Below are 17,512 nucleotides of genomic sequence, written 5' to 3' on the forward strand. Positions count from 1 at the left end.
GAAGTGTGTGTGAGCAAGGAGGCCTAGGAAACCTGACTCAGTTGCACCAGCTCTGTCAGGAGGAATGGGCCAAAATTCACCCAACTTATTGTGGGAAGCTTGTGGAAGTTAAAGGCAAAGCTCCCAAATACTAATTGAATGTATGTAAACTTATGACTCACTGAGAATGTGATGAAATAAATAAAAGCTGAAATGAATCACTCGCTCTACTTCTGACATTTCACATTCTTAAAATAAAGTGGTGATCCTAACTGACTGAAAACAGGGAATGTTTACTCGGATTAAATGTCAGGAATTGTGAAAAACTGAGTTAAAATGTATTTGACTAAGGTGTATGTAAACTTCCGACTTCAACTGTACATCGGCCATATACCACACCCCCGCGTGCCTTATTGCTTAAATAAACTCAATGTCCGTTAAGTTACACAAACAAACAGCATATTTACATTTACTTTACCTCCCATCCCGAACTCTGGTTGTAGATTTTGTTAAAGGTGTCCTGCAACTTTCCATGGACAGTAGCCAGCTTCTTGAAGTCTCTGTTGGCCTCGTGGACCGGGAGTAGGATCTTATACACCTCGTTGATGGCCTCATACATGGAAGCCTGCCGGGGAGATACAGTATGAAACAGTGAGAGGACAGTGAGAAGTCTACCTACAGCATACTACAATTCATATATACATGACCAAAACCTGGTTTTCTCAATGTGAACATATAGCGCTGTCTATTTACTAGGTGGTAAGGCATTCTGATGTGTAGGGCGCCCACTCAAAGAGAGAGATTCAAAAGTTATTCATCACGTATTTAAGGACATCTCAATGTAAAGAAGATCTGAGTAATACCATGTGGAAGGAGGTTGCAGCTTGCTCCAGCAGCCCCACCAGCCCCAACTCGCTGAAGTACTTCCCCGCACAGATACCCTCCTCCTCCGGGGACAGGATGTCATCAGACACCGCTGACTCCTCCAGAACATTAGACGAGATGTGCTACAGCAGGTAAGGGACATAGCAGTCAGGAAAAAAGTCAGCTAAGGTTTTGAGGTATACTATAATGGACAGGAAAACACACACTCCTGACCTGGAAGGTGACACAGCCAATGGGCAGGTAGCGGCAGTCCTCCAGCATGTTGAGGTACTCTGCCACCAGGGCGGCGCTGTGCACCAGGCAGTGGGCTGCCTCCGCGTGGTTCCCTCTCTCCGAGTGCTTCCCCGCCATGTTCTGCAGCCACGTCAGGCGCAGGTCAGGGGAGTTCTGGTAGCCCTTAGCAATCCTGAGGGGGGGGAGAAAGGAGGTGGGGAGGGAGAAAGACAGAAAATAAAGGCGGTACATAGCTAATGCAATCCAAGCCGAGGCGGCAGGTAGCCTAGTGGTTAGAGTGCTGGGCCAGTAACCCGAAAGGTTGCTGGATCAAATCCCCGAGCTGACAAGGTAAAAATCTGTCGTTCTGCCCCTGAGCAAGGCAGTTAACCCACTGTTCCACGGGCGCCGAAGACGTGGATGTCGATTAAGGCAGCCCCCCGCACCTCTCTGATTCAGAGGGATTGGGTTAAATGCGGAAGACACATTTCAGTTGAAGGCATTGGTATCCCCCTTTCACAATGGATTTCTCTTTACTCAGTTTGTGGATGTGAATGTGTTTGAGAGAAAGTGGTTGTGCCGATGAGACAGCTGTTGTATGTGTAATACCTGTACATGAGATCAATGAGCATCTCAGGGTCCTGCTGGTGCTCCTTCATCTTGACTGTGTCAGTCAGAATCATGTGCAGATTGAAGACCAGATCCTGGACCTGTTCTGGGAACGGGGAGTCCCGTAGCTCCAGGTCCTCCTCTGCGTAGGTCAGGATGGTTTTTAGGGAACGTCGGAGGTGCTCCTCGTTGAAGTTCTGAGATGTCCCCACCAGGGAGGACAGGGACATGGTGACCTGCATCTTCACCCGGGCAAAGTTCTACACCAGAGAGAGGATGAGTCAACACTCAAGACTACAGAAGGGATGTGACCAATACAGAATTCCACAACATGTCAGTTGATGGTGTTGAGACTGAACTGGAACCATCTTTACTTCTATTCTTATTGTTGTTGCATCGTTGACAGGTGAACCTGCAAGTAAGCATTTCATTATAACGCATACACCACCTGTATCCTGTGCACAGGACAAATATACTGGATTTGATTTGTATTATTGTGGTTAGAGCTTAGCCTGGAAATCCAAACTGAATTCACGCTTCATTTCACTATTGGTTCACTTCAAAACAGGTAAACGGAGTGTGAATGCAGTTTGTCTTTCCAGGCTATGATGAGCTTCTGTATGAGTGAGACTCACGTTGCCGATCTCAAAGTTCTGCCTCATCAGCAGGTAGAGGGAGGCGGAGGCTTGACTCCGGACAGAGCCCACACTGCTGCTGCAGTGACGGAGGAGACGCAGACACAGGTCAGCACACAGCTCTGTGTCCTCCTCAAACAGCATCTCTGGGAACTACACACACAGGACACACACAAAGACATGTAACTTTGTGTGTGTAACTAACATACGGGCACACACACACACACACACACACACACACACACACACACACACACACACACACACACACACACACACACATACACACACACACACCTTGAAGACCAGTCCCCTCTGTGTAGTGAAGCAGTGCTGCAGGAAGAGGGCACTCTGACTCCCTGCCATGCTGTGGAGGAGGACCCTCAACACCCCGCCCAAAACACTCTCCTTCAGCTCTGACACCAGCACCGTCTTCACTATGATCTCCAGCGTGTCCAGGACGACCAGAGAGGCTTCAGTGGCCAGGTTTCCATCCACCACGGACTCCTGCTCCGTCTCCGCCTTAGTTCTGCAACGAAACAGGGTTTGCAATCACTCAAGACACACACAAATCCGTACAAACTTCACTATACAATGTGCCTACACAAATACTGAACACAGACCGTTGATGACAAGTTCTATCGAGTCATTGGTCTACCTCGGCATTAATCTGTGCATATGGCGGGGACCTACTTGTCGACTCGGTCGGTGTTCTGTCTCCAGTGAGTGACGTTCTTCCTCCATCTGACATTCTCATTGCCATATGGACTCCGCTCTGAACAAAAACAAAGCATAAGGACACTTGTAACAACCCCAAAGGAACATTACATGTAGAAAATCTCATAAACTATGATGGCCCATCTGGTGCTGGTACCTCTGCAGCGACGGACCATCTCCTGTCGGGCTCCGATGGTTCCCAGAATGGCCTCCTCTAGACGAGCCTTCATGTCCTGAGACTTCTTAAACGTCAGGCTGTTGATACGCTCCAGAGCCTTCTTCCCCTGGGACAACCAATCAGAGATGGAACAGTCAGAACAGTTATAATAGGAGGTATTCAGGTATGAGAGTCCAACAGGGGTAACATGTGAAGGACTAGAGGTACAGCGGTCTGATCAGCGAGGGGGGACAGAAGTGGTGCCTACCTTGTACTCGAAGCAGGACACCGAGAGGTGCAGCAGGTCTGATCAGCGAGGGGGGACAGAAGTGGTGCCTACCTTGTACTCGAAGCAGGACACCGAGAGGTGCAGCAGGTCTGATCAGCGAGGGGGGACAGAAGTGGTGCCTACCTTGTACTCGAAGCAGGACACCGAGAGGTGCAGCAGGTCTAGCAGCCTGTTGATCTGCAGCACAGAGAGGTCTGACACCCAGCTCTCCAGCAGCGCAGCGTCTGCGTTCTTCAGGACCCACAGGAAAGACACCAGCAGAGTCCTACTGCACTCTGCCGACAGAGAGCTGCACTGACGACCAGCCTGGGAGGGAGATGAACACCCACATTAGGGCTAGGAGTTTTCCCTGATGTCACGTTCCAAACTGTGTCACGTGCCAAATTGTGTCACGTTCCAAACTGTGTCACGTGCCAAACTGTGTCACGTTCCAAACTATGTGGATGAGAAAGAGTGTCAGAGGAGCTCATGAGCAGTGAGCCATCTACAGGTAGTGAGGGGTAGTTCAGTATGGAGGCTGTCATTAGAAGGCATGCTGTACCCCCTCTGGTGTTGTGGATTTGCCCCATGCTGGTACTGTACCTTAGTGTGGAAGTTTACTACAAAGGATCTCAATAACAGGGGAGGGGGATAATAAGTTCAATTGTTACCAGGGTTACTGGAGTTACTAAAAATGCCTGAGATATGAAAGCCTGAGGCAGTAAGCTCCACACAGCAGAGGGGGGCTGAAGGTTTCTCATTACTCACCACCGTGGGCATGGTGAAGTTGGGGGCTTTGGCATGCGGCAGCGGGGAGCCAGCGATCGCCATGGCGACAGACTGACTGATGGTTCCGTTGTCTGGGTCCCCATCGTCTTGCATAGCTGGGGCGTGGCGGCCCCGGGCTTGAGAAGCGTCTGACAAGCACAGGAACAAAGCATACTGCTGATTCTATCAACCTACGCCGGAATAACTAGCTAGCATGAAATCTCCCACCTCCAATCAGGGTTTAAACAAAACGCCACATGGTCAGAGAAGAGGAAGATGATGCTGGTTAACCTACAGCAGGGGTAGGCAACTAGATTAGGCCGTAGGACGATTTTTGTCGGAGCGCATAGTTGGGGGGCCAGAACATAATTAGAATAATTTGTACACTGCAAATTGACCATAACTAAGCCCCAAAACAGATTGTTTTTGAGAATAACAATAATTTCATACCGTGATTACATTGACACATATCTCTTTTTTATTTGTGGGAATACTTGGGAACAGACTTCCTAAACGAATTCCTGGTGATTTAGCAGTCTTTCAGTATAACCCCAAAAGACGTGCTGGCTGTTTTTGGCACGCGGTCAATCTGTTGCTGACCCCAGTCCTACAGAGTGTCTTTCCCACCTGTGAAGTCATGGAGCTGGGGTAGGGTGTCCATGACGATGGGGATGAGGGGCAGGTAGAGCTGGGCGATGTGGGCTCGCACCTGGGGGTCCGTGTAGCGAGGGTCCGCGTCGTGACTGCACATCAGAGAGTGGACTGCACTGATGGCCTTCTTATGCAGGAAAAACACCCTGGGGGAGACTGAATGAGTCAGTACGTGCCGTGTGTGTGTGTGTGTGTGTGAGAGAGCTTGTGTGTGTAAAGCCTCCTCACCCCTCCCCATCAGGCTCCAGAATGAGGGATAGTTCAGTCAGCAGCAGGCCAGACAGGAAGTGTTGCTGTCTGAAGGGGACAGAGAGCTCAAACATACTGGCCACACCTTGGTCCTGGTGCATACTGGAGAACGCTGAACCCTGAGAGGAGGGAGATGGATGGATGGATGGTGGGAGGAGGGAGAGGAAGGACTTTCTAGCAAGAGTATTACTACAGATGTCAGCAGATGACAAAGTTGGCCCTTGGTCAAGATCATTGTGTTGCCTAGAAATTAATTGGCCTCCAGTCCAGTGGAGTTACCTGGGAGGTGGTGGAGGAGGTGGAGGGGGAGGGCGAGGCGGGGGGGCTGAGGGTGGAGCAGGGTAGGTTGAGGGTGACATAATGCTCATGGCTGCACACGATGCGGGTGAAGTCCATTCTCAGAGCAGTCAGAGAGCTGGGGTTCTGGGCTGTGTGGAACTTGTTGGCAATCTGACACACACAGAGAGAGAGAGAAAGAGAGAGAGAGAGAGAGAGAGAGAGAGAGAGAGAGAGAGAGAGAGAGAGAGAGACACAGAGAGAGAGAGACACAGAGAGAGAGAGACAGAGAGACACAGAGAGAGACACAGAGAGAGAGAGACAGAGAGAGACACAGAGAGAGAGAGACAGAGAGAGACACAGAGAGAGAGAGACAGAGAGAGACACAGAGAGAGAGACACAGAGAGAGAGAGACAGAGAGAGAGAGAGACACAGAGAGAGAGAGAGAGAGAGACACAGAGAGAGAGACAGAGAGAGAGACAGAGAGACAGAGAGAGAGACAGAGAGAGACAGAGAGAGAGACAGAGAGAGAGACAGAGAGAGAGACAGAGAGAGAGACAGAGAGAGAGACAGAGAGAGAGACAGAGAGAGAGACAGAGAGAGAGAGAGAGAGACAGAGAGAGAGAGAGAGAGACAGAGAGAGAGACAGAGATATTGTTCAGATGTGTAAGACAACGTATTCAGGGACTGGTTGCTGTAAAAGCAAATGATGTCATGTGTGTTTGTCATTTGTGATGACTCCGTTGATGACTGACAGTGGGTGTAAATACTAGCTTTAGCGGCAGAATAGTGACACTGTCTGTATGCATGTTCGTACGTGCCTGTTTGTAGTAGAACCAGACACTCAGTGTCTGAGAGTGGGTGAGTGGGTGTCTGTGTTTATCGTTGGAGCAGATGACAGAACCTGTGTGTGTGTGTGTGTGTGTGTCTGTGTGTACCTGTTTGTAGTAGGAGCGGATGAGGTTGAAGACGAAGCCACGGTCCATGAGAGACAGCAGGTCATTCAGGAAGAAGGCCAGACTGCTGTTCAACCTCTCCACAAGCTCCAAATCCTGAGAGAGAGACAGGAAAGGAGGGAGAGAAAGGGAGGGAGTGAGAACAAGAGGGAGCAAGAGAGAGAGGAGGGAGAGAAAGTCAGTGATTAGAGGATATGGGAAGGATTAAGAGGACACAGAAGGTATACTATGTATCCCCTAAAAAAAAGGAATAGTGACTCCTATGTTCTGCAATTCCATTCTAATGGCCCTTGGGTTGTGGCCACTGTACCTTGTGGTATCGCCCTGCTACATCAGCACTGATAGCCCCCACTAGAGCAGCGATGTCATCCACAAAGCGGTCTGGGAAGCGCTGGCGTCTGGGAAGGTCTATCCGGGAGGACAGGAACAGGTGGTGGGACATACTCTTCGTCTGGGAGAGGAGGAGAGGGAGGGAGAAAAAGAGGGATCACGGATTGTATCTAATTCTTCAAATGAACACTGGCTATGTAAAACTTCATATTCCTTCACTCTTTTCCCTAAATGAGAAATTTGACCAACTGTCTCTTGATTTTGGGAAATCCATTAACGGCCTGTGTGATGAGGACGGGTGAGTAAGATCAAGATCTCATGAAAGATGCCATACAGACGCAACCGTCATCATCATCATCCTCATCATTCAGATACGCACCATGAGCTGGAAGAAGAACCAGGCCTGTTGCAGTGCTGCCTCCCTCACTGTGCTGGTGCTCACCACCCACTGTAGTGCCAGCTCCTCATGGAGCAGCTACACCAGGAAGTGAACAGGGTCAGAGAGAAACACCCAGGCAGAGTGTAGTACACCACGGTTAGCGACACGGAGGCTAACGCAGGAAAAGCTAGCTAAAATACCCAGGTAAAAATAATGAGCTAACACTAGTACCATACAATCTCTCATAAAAAGGTAGGGCTGTCTGCCTGCTAACCAACACACAGTGAGAAAAGCTACTACTGCGCTAACAACAGGATTATTGTAGAACACTAACGTGATGAATCCTGTAGGTAGCATTAGAGGAACATGAGACTCTAGACAGGTCTTATAATGTAGGCTTATTCTGGGAGATCCCAGATAACGAACTTCACTCATACATGGCTTTGATGACTGTGTCAAGATTCAAAAGCTAATGCTTTAAACAATTACTTATCTCTCTCTCACACACACACACTTACAGTATGAACTGATAAGCATCTGTGTGTGTGTTACACATACTGACAAACACAGAATGGATGAGGATGGACAAGGGTGTTAATATCGTGTTTTAGACAATGTATGACAACGGTACCTTCTTGGCAATCTGTCTTGTTGGAGCTGAACAGAAGGTGGCGCTGTCTACAAAGGCAGACATGCGATTGCTGCCACGATCACTTGCCTGACAGAGTAGTGGAGCGATGGAAACACAGTGATGAAGACAAAGAGCAGGAGTCAGCAAGGTGGAAAAAGATGAATGAAAAATACAAGAAATGTGATGGATGGCTAGAGGACTTCCTGGACTCAACTGACTGCTTGGATAGAACTGACGTTAGTGCCAGTGACGTTCAGATGTTCCATGCGGTTGATAGGAGGAAATGTGATCCTAGTGAAAAGCATCATTGTGAATAACGAGGCTGAGTCGAGCTTAGCCAAGGAGGGGAAAAGGAACAGACCAATGACAGACAGACAGCTGACAAAATGGGCCGTAGACAGACACGCAGCGCAGCAGCCACATAGGAGTGGAGGAGGGAAGGGCAGCGAGGAGGGTGTTGTTGGGTACGGGGTGAACATGGGGTTGGTTCTGGAGGACAAAACATGACAGAATGTTCAGATAGAAATGTATCGGGTAGAACAGACGTCATTGGCTCGTGTAGAATAGGGAACCACGTCCGCTCTAGTCGATATACTTCTCTCTGCAACGTTCTGAAGAATTCTCGTTACTGAATGAACCGGCACCCATGGTGGAGGGGTAGGTAGGTAGTTGAAGGTAGGGAAGGAGGGTTGTTGGCACCTGCTTGAGCTCACAGGTGAAGTTGAGGTTCCGGCGTAGCACAGCTCTGGAGCCCCCGGGGGCATAAGCAGAGTTTACCCAGGAGTGGGAGCGGTCTATCCCCTGAACATCATATCACATCAGCCACCACACCGACACACAGGCAGCCACAGGGCATGGGGGAGAGAGGGAGCGAAGGAAGGTTAGGGAGGGGTGGAGACAAGGGTCAAATTAGAGGGAGGAGCAGGAAGGAAGGAGAGAGAGAGAGGAGGGGAATAGCGAGGGATAGAACACAGAGTGACAGACAGGCACACCACAAGATTGCATAATTGACAACAGCGGTGGAATCAACCAACCATTGGCACAGAGACAGACAGGAATCACAGGCATGCATATCAAGATACGACACTGGAGGGTCACTACAGGAGGACGAGGGGAGTCTGATTGTATGTTTATTCACAGGAAACACATCGGACAGACATTCAGCGTACATTTAAACAGCCAGAATGCCATTTAACCCCAATTTGAGAAAGTGTCTATGTTTAGACTGGAAGAGGCAGCAACACTATCATAAGCACACAGATAACATATTCAGGAGTTCGTCACATAGTGCCTTTACTTCCCCAACTAGAGGAGAAACAGAACAGGTTGTATTTACAATGGCTAGACAGGACAGAGCAGGTTGTATTTACAGTACCTAGACAGGAAAGAACAGGTTGTATTTACAGTACCTAGACAGGAAAGAACAGGTTGTATTTACAGTGCCTAGACAGGACAGGTTGTATTTAGAATACCTAGACAAGACAGGGGACAGAACAGGTTGCATTTACAGTACCTAGACAGGACAGAGAACAGAACAGGTTGTATTTACAGTACCTAGACAGGACAGAGAACAGGTTGTATTTACAGTAGATAGACAGGATAGGGAACAGAACAGGTTGTATTTACAGTACCTAGACAGGAAAGAGGCCATGTCTAAGATATCTGTATTACCGGAAAGAGGCCAACGAGAGAACTCAATTCAATACCATTTGATTTGTACTGGAGGTAGAACTGACCTTGCTGGCGATGATCCTCTGCACCTCCTCGTCAGGTGACGTGGGGGTGCTGGCCAGGTCAGGGTTGGAGTTACTGATGCTCTTGGAGCGGGCCAGGTGCAGGGTGCTGGGGCGGGCCGTTGCCCTGGACAATGTGGCGTACTGGATGGGCAGCTCGTAGGCCGGGGTGGCACCCCCTGGGTCAGGGAGAAGAGGAGGGCACTGATACCAAAATACACACTTATGCTCAATATAATAGTTGAGTGAGAATTCTCCAACCACAAGGCTGGTATGGAGATATAGTGAATCTTCAGTGCCTGCTGTTCCATTACTCACCAGTAGGGGGCATGGCAGGCTCGGCAGTGGGCAGGTGGAAGCAGTAGTGGATGTAGGAGGCCAGCAGGTTGTTCCTGCCATGCTGGTCCTGGTTCCCCTCCAGGTTCTTATGGATCTGGTTGACCAGCAGGGACATGGCCTCGAACGCCGCACGGCCCAGGTTCACTGAGAGATGGGAATGGAGAAAAAGAGGCAGAGATCACACCTGGGTTTGCACTTTTGGGACTGTTCCATTTATTCCATTGTACAAGGCAAGTTCAATCGAGCATAGACGTAAATTATTTGAAAATGTATCCTAGATCCTAGAATATTTGACCAGGAGTGTTTCTGCGGGAGAGATGAGGATCATGAAAGGGCATGAGGGATGAGTCAATCTAAGATGGCCGCCCTCTGTAAAGTTGCCAAGCCACTCACCGATCTGTCCTGCGATGACGGGCGGGTGGACGATGAGCAGGATGAGTTTGGAGAGCAGCTGGTGGAGGAAGCGGACGCAGGTGTCGAGTAGCGCCCCCCGCAGGCCGGTCATGCTGGCCTTCAGCTCACTCTCCACGTTGGCCTCACTGATGATACAGTCCTTCAGACGGAACGGGAACGAGTACTCCTCCAGGACATAACACAGGGTGAAGAACTTATCCAGGTGGGGGTCCTAAGAGACAAAGTCACATTGGGGGGACGGGGCGGGGGGGTATTCATTTAATATACAATCCCATTGACTAGAGGATTAGAGAAAGTGAGGTAAAGAGAGAAGTGAGAGAGAAAGAGCGAGCGAGCGAGCGAGAGAAAGAGAATTACCTGAGTGTGAACTGAGGAGGCAGCTGTCACCTCCACATTGAACACCTGCTTGTGATTATCCACCCACTTCATGCCTGGAAGCTGCACCTGCAATACACACACATTACCTACATCAAAACTCAGCCACACACAGACCAAGCATACAAAAGCATGCATGTGCTCACACACTTACGTCAGGGGTGAGGACGGAGTAGCTGGGTGGTGGTTTCTCCACAGAGACGGGCAGACTGAAGGAACCGGTCCGTAGGCGGCCATGTTGCATCAGAGGAATCCACTGTGGACACAGACAGTTTAATGCACATTATTACGTCACTCATAAATAAAAGACACAGCACAGCCAATCACTGATGACACGTCTAGTGTTTCAAAGGCCTAAATATTAGTAGCTTGTAACTGAGGTATGTAATGGGTAGGGAGGCACCCTAACTTGGGTCCATAGTTTTCCCTGGTCAGGTAAGTGGAAAAACCTCCGGGTCCTAGAGAAGCGTACTCACGGTGTATCCCACGGGGGTCTCCAGGGGCGTGTTCTGTTTGGGCTGACAGCTGATGTGGTAGAAGGTGAACAGGAGGTGGTGGTTGTCTGTCAGGTTGGCTGGAATCTTCATCTTCACCTCCTCATAGAACTCTGGAGACCTGAGGGGAGAGAGAGAGATAGGTGAGAGAGGGAAGGGGAGGAGGAAAGAGACAGAATGAGAGGATGAGTGTAACAGGAAAGGTGTGGAAGGGAACGGGCTCTTACTTGTCATGGTAGATGACGGGTGAATAAGTCTCTGTGAAGAACTCAGCACAGCTGGATTTCCCAAAGATCACCTATTATGATGAGAGGAGACAGTGTTTATTGGATCTATGCCCATGTACAAAACATCCCCCCCGTACCACCTTTTGCCCTCAGAGCATTCTTGATACACAAGGGAAACTGTGGAGTGTAAAAAAAAAAAAAAGCAGCGTTGCAGTTCTTAACACACTCAAACCGGTGCCTGGCAGGCCAATCACTCACCGGCATGGCCAGACTGGGATCCTCTCCTGCCATGAACTGCACCTTGACAGCAATGTTCCTGACTGAGCCCTGCCGACTGCTGAAGTTCAGGCTCTGGGGGTAGATATACAGCAGGTTCCTGGAAGTGGAGAGGAGGAGGACAAGATGAGAGAGAAGAAAGAAATGGCAGTGAATTTGAATTCCATAATACAACCAGGAAGGTATAGAGGGGTCATTGCACTCTAGATTCAGCTCAACTAACCTACACGCTGCGGCTGTCTGCCAACATATCCTCCCTACTAACTAACGCACGGACCACAGGGAGCATGCATGGTCAAATCAATTATATCTGGCATGTGACTACTTACCACATTTCTGGAACAAAAACAGAATATCTAGCAAAAATGAGAGGGTAGTATTAGGTAATCGCCGCAGATTTATAACAAATCAAAGATAAATCTTAACAAATACGCCTATAAAAAGTGAGAAGGATTGGGAAAGAGAAACCATGTGAGACCTAGCAGGGTGTGAGTGACCTTCAACTCCTGTCCAAGTCAAACATGTGAAAGAACATCCGAGCATACCAGTATATTCCAATCCTAAATAGAATTTGTTTATCAAGAACATTGCTAATCTATCTAGTATCCACACACTCACAAACAACACAGAGCAGTGGGACATATTGCCATGGTCTGATGGTCAGCCCAATATAATACTGTGCCCGGTTGCATTAAACATCTTAAGTGTTTCTCTTAAGGATTTACCTTAAGGAATAATGTTCCCTTAGCTAAGATAATTGCTGAACGGCGTTGCAGAGCCCCTCAAACGTTTCCCATAGGTACGGGCATACTTAAGGGTACTTAAGGGGTTTTACGGTAGTTTGAAGGCATGTGTGGAAGAAAAATTCTGGTTACCATGGAGACGACCTGATTTACTGACTGAAGGTCTTGTCAAAGAGCATGTATTTAGGGAGATTGCAAAATATAACTTATATATATACATTCAAGACAGGAGAAACAAATAAAACACATTTATTTTAGTTATCTTTTTCTCAACTTGTTTCTATTACTTTCTAAAACATCAAGCTAACTTACAGAGTAGGTAGCTAACTAGCCAGCTGGCTTTGTAGCCATTGATTGTGCACCTTCCATTGTTTAGCTAAGTAGCTAGCTAGCTGGTTGATGTTTTCCTTTTGCAACCAGAGCAGAGGAAAACATTCACCTTCACACATTTACATTGATATCCATACTGAATGAAGCACTTGAGGGACCTCATGGGCACCATTAACTTTTTCACTTAATTTAAGAGAGAAATTCACCTTAAAATGTTTTGTGAATCCGACTTAAAGTTAAACTTCAGATGTTTTATGCAACCAGGCCCTGGTCCATATCTACCAGGACAAACAGAGACTCAGTTGATGTTAATGTAGGTCATGTGTATTTGACACCTGGAGGCCTGACAGAGTTACTCCAGAGGTTGGGATGAATGCCAAGGTCAGCCTGACTAAGGCCACAGAGCTGATCTCTGATTGGACCACGACTGAGCTAATGTTTCACAGTCATTTTGAACACCCAATATAAAAGAGCCGGATCATTACTGATATCCGATGTGAGACTAAAAAGATACTACAGACCTGAGGCACTTATACATACAGCTGAGAAAATGAACCCAGGGAAACATTTTAACGACAACTGAGGAGTAACAACACCCTTAACAAAGCTTGAAGACAAACAGGCATAGGAAGGGGCACTGGGCGATTCTCACGAGATTTCAAGTCGATAGTCTCTCTGAAGAGATAAATAAATAATCTCTCTATATAGCCTCTGTCCTCAGGTCAGGATGAGGGCCACACTACTCTGCCTGCTGTGTATGGCCATGTGTTTAACAGGGATCCCAGCCAGCCCCGTCCGGAAGGCCCAGAAGAACAACCAGGCTGCCCCCATTAATGACATGAACGTGCTGATGTACGGCGTGCTGCAGTTCAGCGAGACCCTGCACCACGTCTACGAGAGCACCGATGCCAAGTTTGCTCGGATCGAGAGGTCGCTGAGGAGACATGAGGAGAGGCTGGAGAGGCTGGGCCAGGAGGCAGGCCAGGCCGCAGAGAAGGACAGACAGATGAGACAGGTGCTAGGACAGATACAGGTGAGGAAACATACTCGTCCTGCTCTGACGAAGGTCTACTGTGAACGGAAACCTGCCAATTAAATTACTGAAATGTGCATAGATCTAAGTGTGCAGAGGCTTTTTATTCAGTAGAATTTGGATCTTGCACCTTAGCTACTCTGTCAGGTGTACAGTAGATGTATCTATTTACTGGAGAAAACATACCCAGTCAGACACCTCAAACTAACTTTGACAGTGTCATCAATTGGTAGATGCGTTTTGAGAGGGTTAAGCATCTAAAATTATGATACATTTGTGGATTTCACTCCACAGAGCGACAGGTCAGACAGAGATAACCCTGCTTTGCCAACAATCTGAAATCCCAGTCAGTCAGATAAGCTCTATTCCTCTGGGCTCCAAAAGGGAGAGAGAACAGCTGAACAGACATTGGAGAGCAGCTGAACAGACACCATTGACTATTTGGCTGAATGGGCCAATAACTGCCATGAATCTGAGCACTCAACTATCTGGCTAGCTATTCAACATAAACACAGAGCCATGTACATATTTGTTTTGTTTACTCAATATAGATCCTAATGTTCTGAGAACAGAGGGAGTGTGAGAATGACATTGGCCAGCCAGTGTATATTGAGGCCAAGGCAGTTTGAGCAGCTGGTCTAAGATCAGTCGGAGGGAGAGGATTTAAAGCCAGATGCTCTTTTCCAAGGGCCAGATGGCTGGGCTGCAGTCAAAGGCTGAGGAGGCCAAAGGCAAGGTTGCCCGGGTGGAGCAGGAAGAGGGAGAGCTTAGGACCAAGGTGATCAACCTGGAGACATACCTTCAGAACTACCCCCCCAACGGCATACAGGAATTAAAGGTAAGGTACACTTCTCAATCACACACAGATTATGCCAAACAATTCAATGCCAACACACTCAATATGTTCGATTCCATTCATAAATTCAGATGTGCGTGTGTGTTTTCAGGATAGGGCGTTTAAACACTCCAGTGTTCTGGAGGGCCTGCTAACATGGACACAGTTCCAAAAACAGAACATTGAGAGTCAGAACCAACAGTTGACCAAGCTACAGAAACTGGTGGGTATAATAGCTGAACATAGTTTGAAAAATTCTAAATAGAATCTGCCCATGATTGATGTAGTGATGGGTGCCGTGTTTGACTAAGTTTGCTTTGCTTTTTATTTCAGAGTGAAGCCAGGAGACAGCCAGTCCTTAGTCACATCACCTGATGGTTCCACTGAATCTCAACACCAGCTACTGTAGCTACTGAAACTACACTCCATGACTTTACCCTGGTGCTTAAGTACCCTGTCTACTCATACAAGCATAATTCACACAGAACAAATACTCCCACCCAATAAACTGAATTACAATAACATTACATATTTATGCCACTGTATTATACTTCTGAATACTTTTAATTGTGTTTAACACATGCCCTTTTTTATATGTACATGTTCTTTATTTTAATTCTAATTCATTCTTACTGCTGTCATTTTGTATATTTTGTGTGCAAATAAAAATCTGAAAATATAATTTCTGAGCTGTGGTATGTGTGATCTATGACAGTGTATAAGAGTCTACTGATCTGCAGGTGGTGTGAGGGGTGTAGACTGACCTGTAGGTGATATAAGCAGTGTAGACTGACCTGTAGGTGGTGTGAGGGGTATAGACTGACCTGTAGGTGGTGTTAGCGGTGTAGACTGACCTGTAGGTTGTGTGAGGTGTGTAGACAGACCTGTAGGTGGTGTGAGGCCTGTAAACTGATCAGTAGGTGGTGTGAGGGGTGTAGACTGACCTGTAGGTGGTGTGAGGGGTATAGACTGACCTGTAGGTGGTGTGAGGGGTATAGACTGACCTGTAGGTGGTGTTAGCGGTGTAGACTGACCTGTAGGTTGTGTGAGGCGTGTAGACTGACCTGTAGGTGGTGTGAGGGGTGTAGACTGACCTGTAGGTGGTGTGAGGGGTGTAGACTGACCTGTAGGTGGTGTGAGGGGTGTAGACTGACCTGTAGGTGATTTAAGCGGTGTAGACTGACCTATAGGTGGTGTGAGGTGTGTAGACGTAGCGGGCAGGGAACTCCAGCACCTCCTTGGTGGGGCGCACCCTCAGGTCAGGGTAGGGTTTGACATGGAGCAGCTCAGGAGACAGGCAGTAGTGAGGAGAGTCTGGGGCAGGAGAGATGTCTATCTTCAGCTGGGCTAGGGACAGAAGGAGCAGGAAGAGAGAAAAACAAGGTTACACTAGTAAACCTAAAATATATTCTCTATTCAGCCTATAGAATTTGTGCAGGTGACTGTATATAAACATATATGTGTGTGCTGAGGAGGTACTGTAGTAGGTACCTGTGACAGGTCTCAGTCTGCGTAGGACAGAGGACGGTCTGCGCATGTCTGCCAGAAACTTGTAGAGGTCTTCATCACTCAGCCTGTCCCCCTCCTACAGATACAAAGATCATAGTATATTGGCACACAGACAGGTTACAGTGCCTATAACAAGTATTCAAACCCCTTGGATTTCTTCAGATTTTCTTGTTACAAAGTGGGATGTTTTATTTATATTTTATTATGTCAGAGCTCTACAGAAATACTCTGCAATGTCAAAGTGGAAGATAAAATATAAATTATGAAAAATATGTTGATTAAAATCAGTATTCACCTTTCTGAGTCAATACATTCAAAACACCTTCGGCAGCCATTACAGATATGAGACTTTCCCATGAAGACTCACAAGAGCTTTGCCCATCTGGATTGTGCAATATTTGCACACGATTCTTTTCCAATTTCTTCAAGCTCTGTCAAACTGAATGTTGATCTTTGTGACAGCACTTTTTTCACATCTTGCCATACATTTTCTAGGAGATTTAAAGGGATAGTACAACATTTTGGCAAGCAAGCCATTAAACTGGTGCAAACCCTGAGTGGTTTCCTTCCTCTCCAGCAACTCAGTTAGGAAGGATGCCTGTATCTTTGTAGTAACTGGGTGTATTGATACACCATCCAAAGTGTAATTAACAACTTCACCATGCTCAAAGGGATATTCAGTGTCTGGTTTAGTTTTTTTTTTTTTGTTTTTACCCATCTTTCTTTGCGAGGTATTGGAAATGCTCCTTGGTCTTTGTGGTTGAATCTGTGCTTGAAATTCACTACGTGACTAAGGGACCTTACATATCATTGTATGTGCGGGGTACAGAGATGAGGTAGTCAGTCAAAAATCATGATAACCCCTATTACTGCACACAGTGAGTCCATGCTACTTATTATGTGATTTGTTAAGCACATTTGTACTCCTGAAGTTGTTTAGGCTTGCCATAATGAAGGGGTGAATACTTACATAAACAATACATTTCATTCATTTGTATTACTTTGTAAACATTTCAATCCCACTTTGTAAAGCAACTAAATGTTTTAAGAAATCCAGGAGGGGTGAATACTTATGATAGGCACTGTACACCTGGGTAGCACAAACTCACAACATTCTGACTGACCTGTTTGAAGAAGTTGGTGACTGTGAGAGTGGCTGGACGGAAGGTGGCAAAGTTACACATGTCCTCTCCCACACTCATCCGCTCAAACCCTTTCTTCTTTCTCTCGTTCCATGTTCCATGGCCTTTCCGCTCTGACAAAAAGACAAGTCATCCGTTTAGACATTCAATAACAATTATTACATGCTCATTATGAAATGACACGTTTGTTACATCCACAATTCAACAAGAAGTGTCTGAGTGTGACTGATGTAAGGAATTCCAACGTGTATTTCCATGTGTATATGAAGAGAGAATCTGTGTGTGTGTGTCTGTGTGCTTGACATCCTAACTGTGATTAAACCAGGGGGTGTTTGGTAGAGGTCAGAGGTCATAAGTAC

General features: G+C 47.3%; 2 protein-coding genes across 7 annotated transcripts in view; one reads left to right on the plus strand and one right to left on the minus strand.

Moving 5' to 3' along the window:
• The window catches only part of LOC110538430 (dedicator of cytokinesis protein 7), a 41,297-nt gene that overhangs the window by 9,781 nt on the left and 14,004 nt on the right, over positions 1-17,512 (minus strand). For 2 of the 6 annotated variants that reach the window (XM_036938364.1, XM_036938360.1), the window contains exons 11-39: positions 17,136-17,266; positions 15,994-16,087; positions 15,687-15,849; positions 11,544-11,661; positions 11,286-11,356; positions 11,041-11,179; positions 10,719-10,820; positions 10,547-10,633; positions 10,169-10,400; positions 9,755-9,919; positions 9,440-9,615; positions 8,403-8,504; positions 7,704-7,790; positions 7,073-7,168; positions 6,674-6,814; positions 6,346-6,459; positions 5,411-5,581; positions 5,111-5,250; positions 4,859-5,028; positions 4,232-4,380; positions 3,608-3,790; positions 3,196-3,322; positions 3,015-3,096; positions 2,619-2,850; positions 2,322-2,474; positions 1,687-1,946; positions 1,078-1,270; positions 843-986; positions 458-604 (exon numbers count right to left, since the gene is read on the minus strand). In XM_036938364.1, coding sequence (XP_036794259.1) covers positions 458-604; positions 843-986; positions 1,078-1,270; positions 1,687-1,946; positions 2,322-2,474; positions 2,619-2,850; positions 3,015-3,096; positions 3,196-3,322; positions 3,608-3,790; positions 4,232-4,380; positions 4,859-5,028; positions 5,111-5,250; positions 5,411-5,581; positions 6,346-6,459; positions 6,674-6,814; positions 7,073-7,168; positions 7,704-7,790; positions 8,403-8,504; positions 9,440-9,615; positions 9,755-9,919; positions 10,169-10,400; positions 10,547-10,633; positions 10,719-10,820; positions 11,041-11,179; positions 11,286-11,356; positions 11,544-11,661; positions 15,687-15,849; positions 15,994-16,087; positions 17,136-17,266 — 4,169 coding nt within the window. The remainder of the gene's footprint in view (positions 1-457; positions 605-842; positions 987-1,077; positions 1,271-1,686; positions 1,947-2,321; positions 2,475-2,618; positions 2,851-3,014; positions 3,097-3,195; positions 3,323-3,607; positions 3,791-4,231; positions 4,381-4,858; positions 5,029-5,110; positions 5,251-5,410; positions 5,582-6,345; positions 6,460-6,673; positions 6,815-7,072; positions 7,169-7,703; positions 7,791-8,402; positions 8,505-9,439; positions 9,616-9,754; positions 9,920-10,168; positions 10,401-10,546; positions 10,634-10,718; positions 10,821-11,040; positions 11,180-11,285; positions 11,357-11,543; positions 11,662-15,686; positions 15,850-15,993; positions 16,088-17,135; positions 17,267-17,512) is intronic. The other 4 variants (XM_036938362.1, XM_036938361.1, XM_036938365.1 and 1 more) reach the window with 3 other exon arrangements.
• LOC110538431 lies at positions 13,109-15,184 on the plus strand. The gene is made up of 4 exons (XM_021625261.2): positions 13,109-13,667; positions 14,356-14,505; positions 14,615-14,725; positions 14,836-15,184. Exons 1-4 carry the CDS (start codon positions 13,362-13,364, stop codon positions 14,875-14,877), a joined length of 609 nt encoding a protein of 202 aa, XP_021480936.2. The 5' UTR covers positions 13,109-13,361; the 3' UTR covers positions 14,878-15,184.

Source organism: Oncorhynchus mykiss, chromosome 12 (genome assembly GCF_013265735.2).
Source record: "Oncorhynchus mykiss isolate Arlee chromosome 12, USDA_OmykA_1.1, whole genome shotgun sequence".
In the NCBI taxonomy this organism is placed as follows: Eukaryota; Metazoa; Chordata; class Actinopteri; order Salmoniformes; family Salmonidae; genus Oncorhynchus; species Oncorhynchus mykiss.